Source organism: Mandrillus leucophaeus, unplaced genomic scaffold, assembly GCF_000951045.1.
Source record: "Mandrillus leucophaeus isolate KB7577 unplaced genomic scaffold, Mleu.le_1.0 Scaffold889, whole genome shotgun sequence".
Lineage (NCBI taxonomy): Eukaryota > Metazoa > Chordata > Mammalia > Primates > Cercopithecidae > Mandrillus > Mandrillus leucophaeus.
The window spans coordinates 999,399-1,016,477 of NW_012109685.1; the positions used below are offsets into that span (position 1 = coordinate 999,399).

General features: G+C 34.7%; 1 protein-coding gene across 1 annotated transcript in view; it reads right to left on the reverse strand.

The window, feature by feature from the left end:
• COL19A1 (collagen, type XIX, alpha 1) overlaps positions 1 to 17,079 on the reverse strand; it is a 350,354-nt gene that overhangs the window by 183,658 nt on the left and 149,617 nt on the right. Inside the window, exon 12 of the mRNA XM_011969393.1 lies at positions 9,453 to 9,506. Within this exon, the coding sequence (XP_011824783.1) occupies positions 9,453 to 9,506 (54 nt within the window). The remainder of the gene's footprint in view (positions 1 to 9,452; positions 9,507 to 17,079) is intronic.

Here is a 17,079-nt window from a genome sequence, read left to right on the forward strand (position 1 = left end):
GCATGAATTCACAATGCACATAGAAAGTTAGATAGACACATCCTCACTACATGGTAAATAGAAAAAAAATCTTCTTTTTCCCTTAGTTTAACACACTGGATGAAGGAAAAACAATAATAGAAAAAAGAAGTATTCTGAAGCCACACAATGCACAGTAAGTGTAAGTGTCTTACTGTTCCCAGCTGAAAGACCCAGCTATTACTGCCCTGACATTTCATAGTGAATAAGTAATGCCAAATGCCATCACCTGTACTCAACATAGATACCAGTGATGAAGTGAAAGAAACAAAAGAAAATTGGATACTTAAAATAATTCCTGTTGCAGACAGTGTGTGAAAATTGTGGCATTATACTTCAACAAAAACATTTTTAATGGATGAAAACAATATCTAATTGGCCAAAAAACCTTCCAGTTGCATAAATGCCTTCATGTATAAAACTCATAGTTATGATATTTTTCCATCATTACCTTGGAATATTTATAGAAAAAGGATGAGTGAAAAATTAAATGATATTCGAGATGTGATACAGTATTGTCTTATTATTTACAATATCCATTTCTTCCCAAATCAAGCAACACATACTCTGTTTATACATGTTTCCAGAGTAGAACTTGGAAACAGAACATTGTAAACACTTGAGAGAAGAAATTTGCCATTTCTGTGAATAGATTTATTATTAATGCACTGGTTCTTTCATTTACTTATTCAATAAACATTTATTATATGCCTTGTGTGAAGTTGCTTCTGGCCTTTAAACCTGTACTACTGGTAGCCACAAGCCACATGTAGTTTTCGAACTCTTGAAATGTGACTACTCTGAATTGAGTACTCAATTAGAGTATAAAACACTATTAGATTTACAATATTTGGTAAAAGAAAAAAATGTAAAATATCTCATTAATAATTTTAAATTATTATATGCTTAAATGATAATAGTTGGATATATTGAATTAAATAAAATGTATTATTAAAAGTATTTTCTCCTGTCCCTTTTTACTTTTCTTAATTTGACTACTAGAAAAAAATAATATATTTGCATTCATCTGGAATTTGTAGCTCTCATTATATTTCTATTGATTAGTACTACTTTAGAGATACAGAAAAGAACAAGAAATTAATGAAGATTCTCTCCATCACGAAACTTTAGTCAGGGTTCTCCGAGACCTCTTCGCAACTAGACCTAGACTGTGGCTCCCATCTTGTCTTTGGTCTGTCCAACTCAATTATAGCAAGAATCTTGCTAAGTATGTTTAGAGAGAATCTCTCACACTTAAATCTGTTCTCCATTCCTTACTTTTGAGGGGATCGAGTTCTTCATCCCCTACCTTGATGTCTAAGTTTGGCCTGTCTTCAGCAAGAATATTCTTAGATCAGTTTGGTAAGAATCACCCTACCCTTGATGTCTCCTCTTAGTAATTTTCTATCCAGTGACCTCCTTCCCTCTACTCATTGACCATAAATCCCGACTTGTCCTTGTTGTAGTTAGAGTTGAACCTGATCTGTCTCCCTTATTGCAATTCCCCTGTTGCAATAGTCTGGAATAAAATGTCTTCCTTATCACTTTTTAAAAACAAGTGTCAGTAATTTTTTTATTCAACTAGGTAAAGGTCCCTATCCTCAAGGAACTCATGTAATAAGAGGAGAGTGGCTGACAATAAACAGGTCAACAGGCTGAATGTGATAAAAGTGAAAGAGGAGAGAGGCTACCTCAGGTGGGGTGTCAGAAATGGCCCTTGTGTGGTGGTGACATTTGCTGTTTCAGAAGGATCCCAGCAAAGATATGGAATCATTCTGTGTCCATGGACAGATGAATGGATAAAGAAAAGGTGCTATATATACACAACAGAGTACTATTCAGCAATAAGAAAACAAAGTCCTGTCGTTTACAGCAACATGGATGGAACTGAAAGTCATTATGTTAAGTGAAGTAAGCCAGGCACAAAAAGACAAATATTCCATGTTCTTACATGTGGGAGCAAAAAAAAAATTGAATACATGGAGGTAGAAAGTGTAGAAATAGATAACAAAGACTGGAAAGGGTGAGTGAGGGGGAGAGGGAGAATGAAAAGAAGTGAGTAAAAAGATACAAGCATACAGTAAGACAGAAGGAATAAATTCAATGTTTGATAGCACAGTAGGATCAGTATACTTTAAAAAATGTATTTCACTCAGAAAATGGACAACCTAAACACCCTAACTTGTATTATATGTGTAAAAAAATTCTTACGTACCTCATGAATTTGCACACATTAAAAAGAAGGATCCGGCCATGCAATGATCTGGGAATATGTGTAGGGGCAGAGGGAACAAGAAGCACAGAGGTCACCAAGACAAAAGGAGTGTCATGAGCACATAGGTAAGGAGTAGGGGATTAAGTCAAGGCTTGCCAGGGTTCATGGTACATAAATAGTTGCAGGCCATGATGAGGAAAATGGGTTTTGTTCTACATGCAATGGGAAGCCACTTAAGTGTTTTAAGCAGGAAAATGACATGATGCGAATATGTTTACAAAAATTCCCACAAACAACTTTGGCAGCAACGTGAAACACAGATTACGGGCAGCAAGAGTGGGAGCAGAAAAGGGGCTATGACACCTTTTCCAGGAAAGAGAGCAGGATGGCCAGGACAGGTTTGTGCCAGTGGAGATGATGAGAAGTGGTCAGAGTTGGCACATGCTGGAAGCAAGACTGGCAGATAGGCCAAAAGCGGAGGAGAAGGAAAGTCTCCAGGCTGGCTTGCATTTGCCTTAAGTAACTGGCTAGGAAGTTATGCCATTCACTGAGCAGAGAAATTTATTAAAAAGAGGTTATCTCTTCTTGCTTGTGTAAAACTATGCAGAGAAAAGACAAACATGAAAAAACAAATTACTGATAAAAACCTTGAGTATCCATTTACTCAAAAAATATTATTGAACATCTGCAAACATGTAAGACTAAATTATATATTCCTTATAAATGTGTAAGTGTGAAACATAATTTTTAAGAACGGAAGGAAATATTGGGTACAACATTTAGAAAAATGGTTAACTCTGGAGTGTACGACAGTATACGATGAACCACACAGGGAGATTCCAAGTGGAGGATGATGTCTTTGTTTTCACACTGAGTTCTGGGTACATTGGTGTTCTTATTGTAACTATGATTTATAACCATCATATATGTTATATATATCATTTTGTAGGTATAGAATAATACATTTAAAAATTTAAAGATTAATTCCAACAAGTTAATCCCAGTTATAATTTCTACGGAAGCAATGTACTGGCGGTTCAATCAGGTAACTCTCCCTGGTTCAATCAACTATGGGCAGGCAGGAGATGAAGGGATGATGTAGCCAATTACAAGTTGATGTGAATATTGAGTATTATCATTGAAGTATATAGCAGGTAGGACAAAAGCATTTCACAGATGCCTAATTCTACTAGAGGTGTCTAAGACTTCACAGATATGGATTTCAGGAGAGTCAGAAGAGGAACTGCCTTTTATGTATAATCATGGGTAAGTTGGGTAAGCTTTCCTATAAAACAGGTATAATAAGTAATAGTTTTCTTGAAGGGTTGTTCTGAGAACCATATGTTGTAGAGACATTTAGCACATGGTAGGCACTTAATAAATGTTGTTTTTACTTTTCAAATTCAAGTTTAAGGGATAACTGATAGTTCTTTCTTGTTCAGCTTTATACCACTTTGATGGATATGTAACAACTGTGCTTTAACTCACATAGGATAAAATGCAATTGAGAAGTACTGCATTTGTCAAGCTTCTACTTTTATGACCATTAAAGTAGGCCCATGTAACTCACGTCTTCCTGTGACAAAGTACAATGTTGTTAAGGCCATGGCGTTGTAATAGCCTCTGAGAAACACATCAGTAATGCTTTTCTCAAATGCAATTTTTCTCCTTGTGTCACAGTGGTGCTCCTATCAATGGTTATTGAGTGCTAGGGAGAAAGGACACAGCACCCACCATAGGCATAAAAAGCCGAATGGAATAGACTCTGAATTCAATATTGAGTAAGATGGGTATCTGTTATGAAGGTTCTCAATAAAATTCATGTACATAAAGATTCTCAAAAGCATAGCAGTTGATTCTACATGTAATGTGGAGGCAGAAACTGTTATCTAAAGGCAAGACAAGAGCTGAAGAGCAGTATTATAACCAGAATTATAAAAGCAGGTAGAATATAAAATTAATTTTTGTTGGAGTACCTACTACTACTCATGGGGTACCACATCTTTAAAAATCAGAAGATAATATAAAATATTATTTGTTAAAAATTGTTAACCCATCAATTAATTCTTTTCACAAGCTTTCAATGACTTATTGTTATTCCCTAGCAATGTCAACAGCTGTTGCCAGCTGATATCTCTGGTTTTGTGATTTCAATATTTTTGTATTCTCTAGTACAGATTGCATTGGTATAAGGAGATTAACATGATTATTTTAGAAACATCAGATGCTGTAATTCTAATAAGGGATATTTAAGAGACCATAATATAAATTCAGAAAAAGAGACAACTCAACAATTAAGTCTACTTTTCTAAGATTGTATAACCCCACAGAAACAAATAAATAAAAAGATGTGCCTATTAGAGCTAAATGTGTTTTATTTAACCCGGTTTCTAATAATAGTGAATGTTTATATAGTTCTTGCTTTATATTGGACACTGTTCTAAATGCTTTCTGTATGAGAGTCCCTTTAATCTTCACAAAAAATCCATGAGGTAATTTTGGGGCACAGAGAGTGATAACCCCAAAGTGTGATGCTTTGGCATGCTGAGTGCTTTTAAATTAAAAGGAAATGAAAGGCCTTAGAAGCTGCTTCAGATTCAAGAATTTTCTAACCTTCTCTTGTTTCTCCTCCAACCCGTCCTCAAGCACAGGGAGGAGCTCTCTCTGGAAGTTTCTTTAGCAGACTGAGAAATCTTCTTCCAAAGAAAGCAATTGTCTTAAAACCCCCTTCCTAGGAATCTAACAGAATAAGCAGGAAAACTAATCTCTGGAGAAGAGAATAAACTAAAAGTTGTCACCATGCTCAGACAGACTCTTAGTCTATTATTCTGAGGGCAGCTCTGAGAGATTACCTGGGAGTCTTTATCTGCAAAACAAAACAACTTTTGTTCACAGTGCAGGTTCAGCCCTCACCTTTCTGTAACTTGTCCACAAGCTATTGTTAGCTCTTGGTCCCATTCAATTCTGAAAATAATTTACTACCTCTCAAAATTGCCTACATTTCCCCATCTTATTCTTTCCTATAAAGTGGGTTCTATTTAAGTTTCAACCATCTGGCCTTTCTTTGAGTCTCGTATTTTTTATGGCTCCAACTGTATGCACATTAATATATTTGTATACCTTTTCTCCTGTTAATCTGTCCATTGTCAGTTCATTTCAGCAGACTGGATCCCTCAGAGGAGAAGGGAAAATTATCTTTTCCCCTACAGTAAGTACTATTGAAATTATCAATGGTGCAAATAAAGAAACTGAGGCACAGAGAAGATAAGTAATTTACCAAGTAGTACATCAGCTAGTTAGTGGCAGAGCTGGGATTTGAACCCAGATAGTCTGGCTTTAAAGGTCACAATTACAACTTTATATTATTCCCTCTCAAGTTCATTCTAAGATACTGTTGTTAAATATATCTTGTATTTGGTCACAATCAAAATTATTTAATTATACACTAGATTGTGTGTAAAGACAAGGTCATATATTTTCAAAGTTACATTCTAGCAATTCAAATTTTTGAACATTTTAATATATATTTTGTATGCATTATTTAAACTGGAATGGACATATGAGCATGCATTTGTTTAGTAATACCATAGAGATCAAACAAAAGTTTAGGCATGCACACACATACACACACACGCGCGCGCGCACACACACACACAGAGTCAAGATACACTTAGAAAAATAAAGGCAGATTTTTTATTGTCCCAATGACTAGGAGCTGCTACTGGCATTTAGATTAGGTTGGTGAGCTTCAAGGATGTTAAACATTCTGCTCTTGCAACAGTCTGACTTGAGAAAGAATTGTCTTGCCAAAATGCCAGCAGTGCCACACTGAGAAAGACTGAATTGCTACATACTACCCTTTAAATTAGAGTTTACACTTTCCAAAGTGAGCTGGCCCATTTTGTGAGAAAGCTGGCACAAAATAAGTTATTATAAGATACATTGACATTAAGATACATATAATATGCAACAATAAAGACTATTTAAAAAGGCTGTTAAATTCATTTAGTAGAAATATTAAAGCATTCCAATATACTCTGACTTAGAAAGTAGCTGAAGTCACCTGGCTCATTGAGTTTATTTACTATACATTCTAAGATAATATTTCTGAAGTTATAATTCCCATCATGGCTTGACTTTAATTCAAATCAAAATACCCATTATAATACCTTTCATTTTCTAAGAATGTATACCTGGGCTTATTGAAAGTCAGAGTGAACTATCATAAATGCTGAATTACTTTAGTTTGCAGAGTCAGTTTTTTAGCACTGAAAAATAAGCAATGATGTGTGGCATGATTTGCTGGGAAAAATCAGACTTTTCAGTCAAATATTTAGAGTTAAAGGCCAATTTTAGTATTTTAAAAAAGAAAGTTGCTTAATTTCTGAAGCCTTTAATTTCTTGCTTCTCAAAATAGCAATACTATCACTCCCCATTCTACTAGCCAATTAAGCGGGGTGAGGGTCGAATTTCAAATTCCTTGTGAAAATAGTTTATGAACTATAACACAATATTAACACTGCCCCCATCTCCAACAGTGTCATAACCAAGCAGCAAATTCTTTACTTCTAGTGATAGTAGAGGGGAAAGAGGAGAACTCTTACTGTTTTTTTGTTGTTTCTCCTCAGTCATGACTCCTGAAAATCTTTGGCAAAATAAAGGGGAAAAAATAACATCATCTACTTATTAGCTAAGTAACCAAGTGAGAAAAGTTAATGTGCTTTGTCATGCTTTATGGTTGTACTTAATGAGCTACATCAGACAATAACGGTGCTAAAGGAATGACCTCCTGTTATTGGGGCATGTGAAGGACTCTTCCAAGATCCCTCAAAGGGATAGACATTCACACTGCTCACTAGGCCTTTGGGCTCTCTCAGTACGTTAGTGTTACTCAGATTTGGAACTCACACAGTGGCTGCCAAAGAGTTTGGGAATATAGTAGGTCCTCAAATATATGCATACATCAATTGATTAATTAAAAAGCCCAATAACCTTACTTTCAGATAATGTAAGAAAAAATTTCAAATCTTGAAATTAATGTGAATGTATTTCAGGTTCCAACCCTTCAAATATCTTTACAGTTTTATTCAAATATTTCAAAAAATCCTTTCTCTATATCAATTCCAATATTACCTTTATGCACTTGTAACACTCTGTTTTGCTCCTCTATCTCAGAGAGCCCACATACATGTAGTTTGGTTATCTCTTGCAACATTGTAATTAATCTCTTTCAACACTCCTACATTTCTCACAAGTTAATATCTTTCTCACACAGAACGGCCAACATGTTGGGTTATTTTTGAGTTTTCAACTCCAATCAAGTGCCAAATCATATGTATTTTACCTCTTTAGCATCGTTCTCTGTATCTTCCCTTCCACATCTAGCTTAGACTCTAATTACTTATATTTTACTCTGTTATAATATTAATAATTGCTCAGTTTTTCAAACTAACATTCAGCAAATAGTTATTTGGAACTTACCCCAATCATGTGCTAAGTACTAGGATTCCAACACATGGTCTTTGCTTTCATGGAGAGTGTAATAAAAAGAACAGAAAACACAGGCAAAGGCCCAAATTCTATCCATTTCAGAATCCACTGTAAAAGGAATCTTCATTTAAACAAAGTATGGGCCACACCTCCCCTTTGTTGTGAGAAGAAAGGACAAGCATCCTCACATCCAGTACTTGTTATACTCTGTCTTCATCTCTTCCTGTTTTGTTTTTCTCACTGTGCCTTACAAGTAGCAGGAATTTAATAAACCTGAATGAATGCTTCAAGCCTCATCAGGCTTTTCAAGTTTGTAATCTTAATAACTCTTTGCATAAAATCACAGCACATCACAGCAATAGGGGTTTAGAATCTATCCCAAGTCCATCACTTTACAGACTCTGAGAAGTGATTTGCTCTTCTGTGACAGAACTGGAAGACAAACTGGGCCCTGGCTTTCTACTCCAGAACTTATCCCACTTCACCATGTGCCTCCAACGACAGGGGTAAGAGGTGAGGCAGTTACTCTATTTAAACATGTGTGACATTCAGTGTCCTGATATATTACAGGTGCATATGTCAATTGATTAATTATATTACATTATATTACATATATTACAGGTGGTAAAGAAGATGCGGAGATTCCCATAGCTACAGGCCTTTGGGGCTAGTGCTTATTCTCTGGTGTAGAAAAATCACTTCAAAGGGAGAGAAATAAGAATGACAGTCAAACAACTATTATTTTAGTTAACATACATAAAAACATTACTATTACTACTAGGGTCTTTCTTTTTTGGAAGACTCCACACACACACACACACACACACACACACACGACTTTCTCCACAGGCCGGAAAGATTGGTCTTCAGTGTCTCTTCCATTGTAGTGATCTATAGCATACAAAACAGGTTTCCTCACACATCTAGGGCATTAGGGAGCTAGATATAGTATCATAGTTTTTCCTTATTCTTTTATAAGTCATGTGGCCCTTCAGGTCCTTTCTAAAACATATTTATGTAAGTGAGAAAAGGAAGCCGAGGGAAAAACTAATTCTCATTTTGGACACTTCCCCTACCAGTAAATATAACATATCTATAGTAAATGGTGAGTAAATGTAAATAAAATTACATTTCAGAGTAAAACCCACATTTGGGCCATCCTTCAAATTTTATCCTAAAATTTGGAGTGCAATTCTGGGAGGATAACTGTCCTGAGGGGAAAGGGAGAAGATGACTGGGGTCCAAGGATATCACAGGCGATGTTATCCCTGAGGCTGCGGAACTGGCGCCATGAAGGGGAGCAATATGGATTTAGTTTCCCTTCACTTTGCCCTTCCTTCCCATCAAAGCCTGACAATACAGACACCATCTATAGACCAGATGCAGACTAGGACTGAGATGAAAAGTGGACCACTGGTAAGAGCACAAACCATGGCAGAAGATATGCAAGATGTAAAAAGACAGAAAAAGAAGACTAGAAAATTTGCAAGCAAGAAACATCAAGGAGAAAGGCCTGTTAAGGCTAAGCACAAGTAGAAAGTATATAAAGCCAACGAAATGAAACTAAAAACACCGGGCCTCTACTGAGCCATGAGAAAGAACACTTTGATTCTTAATTTTGTTGGAGCATATCTGGCTCTACCAAAAATAGGTAAATCTTAATAGCATTAAATAGCACATCTTAGTGGTAAAATGTAAACAGAGTATCAGAAAAAAGGGTTAGGCTTACATTTTCTCCATTAAGGCCAGCCAGACCTGGATCTCCTTTTTCTCCTTGTTCACCCTAAAAAGAAACAATTTATACAATGAAAAACCTTATATCTGAAAACCTTTGCTAGCAAAAAATAAAGAGTTATGTTGTTTGGGTATTTATAACAATATGATTACTTTGCTAAACCCTTGAAAGGCACATTTATTAAAAAACAATTCTGAGTTGTAAAACCAAAGAGATTAAAAGTTCAAAGAAAAGCTGCAGCTGGGTGCAGTGGCTCACACTTGTAATCACAGCACTTCGGGAGGCCAAGGCTGGTGGATCAATTGAGGTCAGGATTTCGAGACCAGCCTGACCAACATGGTGAAACCCATCTCTACTAAAAATACAAAAAAATTAGCTAGGCATGGTGGCACGTGCCTACAGTCTCAGCTACTAAGGAGGTTGAGGCAGAAGAATTGCTTGAGACGGAGGTTGCAGTGAGCCAAGATCATGCCATTGCACTCCAGCCTGGACAACAGAGCAAGACTCCATCTCAAAAAAGAAAAAAAAAGTGCTCCATATAAATGATTAAACTACAAAAATGGAACAAGAATATTTATTTTCTTCTATAAGCAACAGAGAACTTTCTGGAAGGTGATTTGGATTGACAATATATACCAAGGATCTCAAATCCATTCATTTCATTTGGGCCAGTGATTTCACTTCTAAGAATGTATACTAATGAAATAATCAGAGATAAAATAATCAGAAATGAAAAACTCAGAGATGAAAAATTTTAGGCACTAATATGTAGAGCGTAATGCTATTTATAGTAGTAAAAAAAGAGAAGCATCCTAACTGTCCAATAATAGGAAACTGGCTAATGATATAGACAATGAATGGATTATGACGTAGCCATTAAAATCACATTTGTGAATTTTATTTTATACTAGAGAAAAAATGCTCATGATATAAAAAGCAAGATAAAATTAATACATAGGCAAGCCCAGTGGATAAATGTTAACCAATATATATTTTTATGAAAGTTACAAATGTTCAAAACGGTCACTAATACCACTGCAGATGATACATACCCATAGTGACACATAATTTTGTTTTCTTCCCATCTGAAAAGTGTATACTTTTATTGGCCCACTCTGCATATAGTATAATTCAATTTTTGAAAATGCCTCTCTATATATCCAGCTGTCTACCTACCTACCTGCACTTAGAAACAACACTGTGAGAAAACAAACCAAAGTAATAAAAGTGGTTAATCTAGGCATTGTGATCACAGATGATTTTTTTCCTTCACTTTACTCCTGTTTTTAAATTTTTTTTCTAGCGCTAAACACGTATTAGCTATACAATCAGTAAGGTGTTTAAAAATAAAAGAATATGTATAGAAAGTACTCAACCAAGTGTATCCCTCTGTGTGTGTCTGTTTGTGTGTCTGTGAAGTTAGTGGTAGTAATCTTTGCTTTATTCTCTTCTTTATATTTTGTTTTTCTTCCTTCATTTTTCCTACAGTGAACATTATCATTTTTATTTGCAAAAAAGTAAAGAAAAGCAAGCACCTGATATTAATAGATAATACATTACAGAAATACATTTGCCCACTCCCAGTTGTCTAAGGATATGTATTATTACTGTATGGAAAGCATAGGAAATGAAGTAAAAAATAATCATCGGGACATAAGAAATGCATACAATATACAAAACAAACAAAACTGCATACAAACACAACCAGTAAAAACAGGTTTAAGTTAAAACAAAGCAGAGGATTTTAAGCTAAAAATGGAAGGGTAAGGAATTACTCTATAGAATTGTGCTGTCCAACACAGTAGCCATTAGCCACATGTGGCTACTAAAATTAAAAGTAAATTAAATTAAATGTAAAATTCAGTGCCTCAGTGGCCCTAGCTACATTCAAGTGCTCAACCATGCCTACTATATTGGACTCTTCAGATCAGAACATTTCCAACATCACGGTGAATTCCATCCATTGGACATTGCTGTTGTAGAGGATGCCAAATATGACAGGAAACAAAATAAGAATTTAGAGGCTCACAAATACACAGAAGAAAATACCTTTCGAATAAGGGGATCAGAAACAATAAAGTGTTTAAATACTAACACTAAATGTGTTCAGGATAAGTTATTAGAATGAATAGAAATTTTTGACACAGAAGACACATATAATTCCACGGATATCAACATTAAGTTTCAGAATGTAACTAAAAATGGATATAGTCTTTATGCAAAAGTAATGATTCTCATAGATGGAAAGAATAAGCAACTCTACATATTAAAGAGATGTGTGCCTACAAGGAAATCTGCAAGTTTGACAGTGGTAATAAAAGCTAAATAAAAATAATATCGAGAACAGAGTTAATATTCTGATAAAGTTTATTCTGCATAGTAAGAGAATAACAGATGTGGCAGAAGACTAAAGAAGAAACATACTGCCTAAAATTGATTCCTAGCAAAAATCTGCAATGGATTTTAAAAAGCATACTTCTTAACATACAAAAAATAAGTCACTGTAATCAAATAAGGTTCATTAAAAATTTATTTGATTTATTATTGTCATTTTTATAAAACGCTCCATTCAATATTTACTATGTGCTCAAACCAGGGATATCCAACAATAGAGTGTATCTGGATTTCCATAAAGTAGGAGTCGATGTCTCTTAAAACGTTCTTTATGTTAAAGAATAGAATATAGGTAAAGAATAAAAATATAGGCTGGATAATATTACTATTGGTATGTAACCGGCAGAAGAATGGTATTCAATGAATATCTATCTTCTATACATTTATCTATTGACCTATCAACTATGCATCCATCCGTCTATCATCTCTTAAGGTCCCTTAATCTCAGTACTATTGACAATTCTTTGTTGTGGGGGCTGTCCTGTACACTGTAGGATGGTTAGCAACATCCTTGCTCTCTGCTCACTAAAGGCCAGTAGCCAGCCTCTCCCCTAGTCGTGGCAAATAAAAAATGTCTATAGACATTGCCAAATGTTCCTAGAGGGTGAAATCACCTCTGATTGAGAACCACTGATATATATCATGAATATATATGTAACATATTTATGAAATGAAATAATACAACAGATCAAAGCAATACGTTATAATAAACAACTTGAAATGTGTTAGGAACAAATGTGCAATCCTGCATTTAATTCTGGATGGATTAGAAAACCAACTTAAAAATAAAAATATTAAAGGACCAGAAGAAAATATAGGTGAACTTAGATAAGAGCTCATGGTGAATAAGGCATCTCTAAGCATGAAACCAAAAAAAGAAATTCATAAGAGAAAAAAATACATATCTGACAAAATATTAATTATGAACCTGCAAGACAAAAATACTATAAACTGAATTAAAAGACAATTAACAAACTGGGGAAAAAGATCATGTAGTGGCTTAATAGTTAACATCAATACACAAAGATATCGTGTGTTGTATTGCAATATAGTCATAAGAAAAAAATAATAGTCCAATTGGTAGTTGAGCAAAGAACACATCAGGCAATTTACCACAAGAAATGCTAGATGGCAATTAATAACATTTTAACTAATACTAATTAATCAGACTATATACTGGGACTAGAAGAGCTCTAAAGCTTCCCCATATACAATTCTATCATTCTTGAAAGAAAAGCAATAGGAGTTCTATATCCAGAAGGAAATATATATCTACATCTATGTATTCACAAGTGTTGCATATTTAATAAATTCCAAACAATAGAAAATTGACAATAGTAACCAGCTGTTCCTTTTTTCTCCACTGAGAAGAAGATAAGTAAAAACAAAACTGCAGCATTAAAGATTTAAGCTAGAATTAAAGAAAACTTACTTGACATCAGAGGTCGTAAGAGAGTAGAATGCATTTAGATTGTTTCTTGTGTTTGAATAAGTTGAAAAGCAGAAAAGATTTAAAAACAAAACCAACAGTACATCTCTGGTGATTTCTTTAAAAATAAAATAAATCATTCTAATCTAATAAAAACTTCAATGAAATCCTAACCTAAGGAAAAAGATGCATGTGAATTAGATTACATTTGTGATTTTCCCAATAGCCATTCTATGATAAAACTAATTTCAAAAAGTACCAGAATTTAATGTTCTTCCAAACAAAACTGTAATGTCTTGTCATGCAAAATATTACATTCAAGTTAAGTAGTGAACTTACTGGTTCAAAATAAGTAGTGAACTTGAATATAACATTCAAAAATATTATATATAAAATTTGAATTAGTCCATTATTATCCATAAGGCAGGTAGTTATTAACATTACTAATCTTTCAATAGATAATAGCAATAATATAATAGCTTTTATTCTGTATATCTTACTACATGCCAGACTCTGTGCTAAGCACCTTACATAATAAGGACTTTTAATTCTAGCAGTAACCACACAAAGTGGGTAATCTCATCCCCATTTACAGATGATAAATCAGTAGCTCGGAGGATATAAATAACTTCCATATAATCAAAGAACTCCATCTATTATTCTGTTATTTCCTCGATTGCTTTGACTGCATAGGGAATTTCATAAACTGGTTCAATTTCATCTTCCACCATATGCCCCCAGGCCTACTTCAGTTTTTAGCTGAAGCTGGTGGTAGAAAACTCCTGTGGGGATTTGGATGCTGTCAATACTTCACCTCAAGCTCAATCCTCCCCATTACTTTTCATTTTCTGCCTCCAGGATTTCTCTGAAGCCACAGAGTTTGCTCAGCCCTGGCAAGTATCCTGGAAAAATGAGGATAGTTAACACTTCTAGAAATAATTCTCCAGCAAAGGGTGACAGGAATTAGTGGATTAATGTGTCAGCTTTCTGTTCTACAGAGGGATAACTTCCAGGCACATTCCACAGGCTTTCTCAGAGGGTTTCCAGTAGGACTCAGCTGCAGTTGCCCACAATGATACGTAGCTCAAAACATGCACCCTTTAATTCACTTTCCCTTGTTTCCTGACTTATTTTCCCCATTCCCTCACTCCTGTATCTTGAGCTCCCTCTCAAACCAACTACCTGCCCTCAAGTCACTGTCTCGGACCTTGTTTCAGGGGAATGAAAGTGAAGACAATGTCTATCAGCCCCCAATGCCTTCACTTTTGTCCATCCATGATCTGTCATTCCAAGTGCTCTGTTACCACCACTCTAAACACCCTTGCTCTACTAGCTTTCTGATGGAGCCAACTCCAGTGAATCAAACTGTCCACCTCTTGTTCCTAGAGATAAAACATGCAATTGGGTAGACTGCTATTATTATAAATTCATGATCACTAACCTAATTCTAGGTCCTTAAAGTGTGTCATTCCCCTCAAATCCTTGGTATTATGACTTCTGCTTTTACTCTCAAATAACCTTGCTTTCTACCAAGAAAAAAGAAGCCATCATACAAGCTTTTCCTTGATGCCATGAAATCTACAAATTCACTTATTTTAATACCATTCTTTACTCTTCTACATGGAAGAATTGTCCCTTACTGTTTAATGGTAATCCTTCAACCTGTGCTTTCAATCCCATCTTTTTTTCCTCCCTCGTGGAATTAATGATTAAAATTATGGCCCTCTTCTGAATCTTCAACCTCTTCCCCCTCACTTCTTTCTAACCACACTGAAACATGCTGTTGAATCTTCTGTTAAAACAAAATCTCGCACTTCTAACTCCTGACATTTCCAGCTTCACTTGGAAGGAAATCCTTCCTTTTTCAGATAAACTTCTTGAGCCAGGCTCCCGATACTCCTGTTTGCATTCATTACTCCCACTCCGCAGTTCACTCCAGATTGACTTGTACGCTATTTGGTCCTCAAAAACTGCTCATGCCAAGGTCTTGGGTGACCACCATCAGACACCTTTTAGTTTTTTTCTTCCTTAACCTATCAGAAGCATTTGATATCTTTACGACAAGCCCCCTCCTAGAAATACTTACTTGCTGAGATACTATATTTCCTTCATTTTTATTCTACCTCTGTAGCTGCATTTACTCATTTTCGTTTTTGTTAGATCCTCTAAGTGTTGCTGCTCCACAGGGATCTGTCCCAGCTTCTTACATTTTCCCTTTCAATGAACTTTCCCTAGATGTTTTTTCTACTTTTACAGCTACAACGATCATCAATATGCTAATGAGTCTCATATTCCTACTTCCAGCATAGATATCTTTTTGATTGTTTAGCTAACAGTTTTATTAAGGTATGATTTACTTGCCATAATACTGACACACTGCACATGTAGAGTGCAATAGTTTTAGTAAATTTATATAGGTCTGCAACCATCGCCACAACCTAAGATTAAAATATTTCCATTACCTAAAAAAGTTTCCTTGTGCCCATTTGTAGTCAACTGCTTCTCACTCTTCCAGTCCCAGAAAACCACTGACATAATTTTGTCTCTACAGTTTTGCTTTTTTCTAGAAATTTCATATAAATAGAATTATACAATATGTAACCTTTTTTGTCTGGCTTAATTGATTCAACATTATGCTTTTGAGTTTACCCATGTTGCATGGATGAGTAGTATGTTTCTTTTTGAGTAGCATCTGTACAACTAAACTTGTTTTTATTTTTATTAAGCTTGAAATATTTTCAAACTTTCTTTTTGATTCCTTCTTGGACCTACAGGGTATTGAGAATCATATTCTTTAGTTCTGAAACATTTGAAGATGTAACAGAAATTTTTTTTTCTAATATTGATGTCTAATTTAATTCCATTGTGACCAAAAACATACTTTATATAACTAGAATCCTTAAAATGTATTGAGATTCATTTAGTAATGGAGAATATAGTCTATCTTGGTAAATGATTTATATGCACTTGGAAAAATGTGTATTTTATTATTGTTTGGTGGAGTGTTTTATGAATGTCGGTTCAGATGAGTATACTGTAGGATTATTCAAGTCTACTATATTATTGAGAGAGGAGTATTGAAATCTTTAAATATAATTGTGTTAATTGCTTCTTTCTAATTTCTATTTATTTCTAATTGCCTATTATCTTTCATTTCTGTCCGTCTCAGCTTCATGCATTTTGAGGCTGTGTTAGGTACATACACAATAATAACTGCTACATCTTCCTGTTATATTGGCCATTTTATCATTATATAAAATATTCTTTCCTGTCTCCAATAATGTCACTTGTCATAGAGTCTGTCTAATATTATTATACTCACTCCAAATTTCTTGTGGTTACTCTTTATATAGTACATCTTTTTATATCCTTTAACTTTCAACCTATTTGTTTCTTGAATCTCATCCATATCTCTTGTAGATAGTATATAGTTGGATCTTGCTTTGTAAAATCCAATCTGACATTCTTTGCCTTTTGGTGTATTTATTCTGTTCACATTTAATGAAATTATTGATATGGCAAATATCCATGTGCAAAAAATTAACTTTGATTCATAAATCACACCCTACACAAAACACAAAAATTAACTCAAATGAACAATAAACACAAATGTAAATTCCAAAGCTACAAAAATTATAGAACAAAACATAGAAAAATATTTTCTTACATTGGGTTGAGTAAAGGTTTCTATTTTGTTATTTAATTATTTCTATAAGAGTCATCATTTTTGCTCCCCGTTCTTTCTCTCTCTCCTGCCTTCATTTTTGTCCAACAAATATTTTTACCAAGCTATTTTAG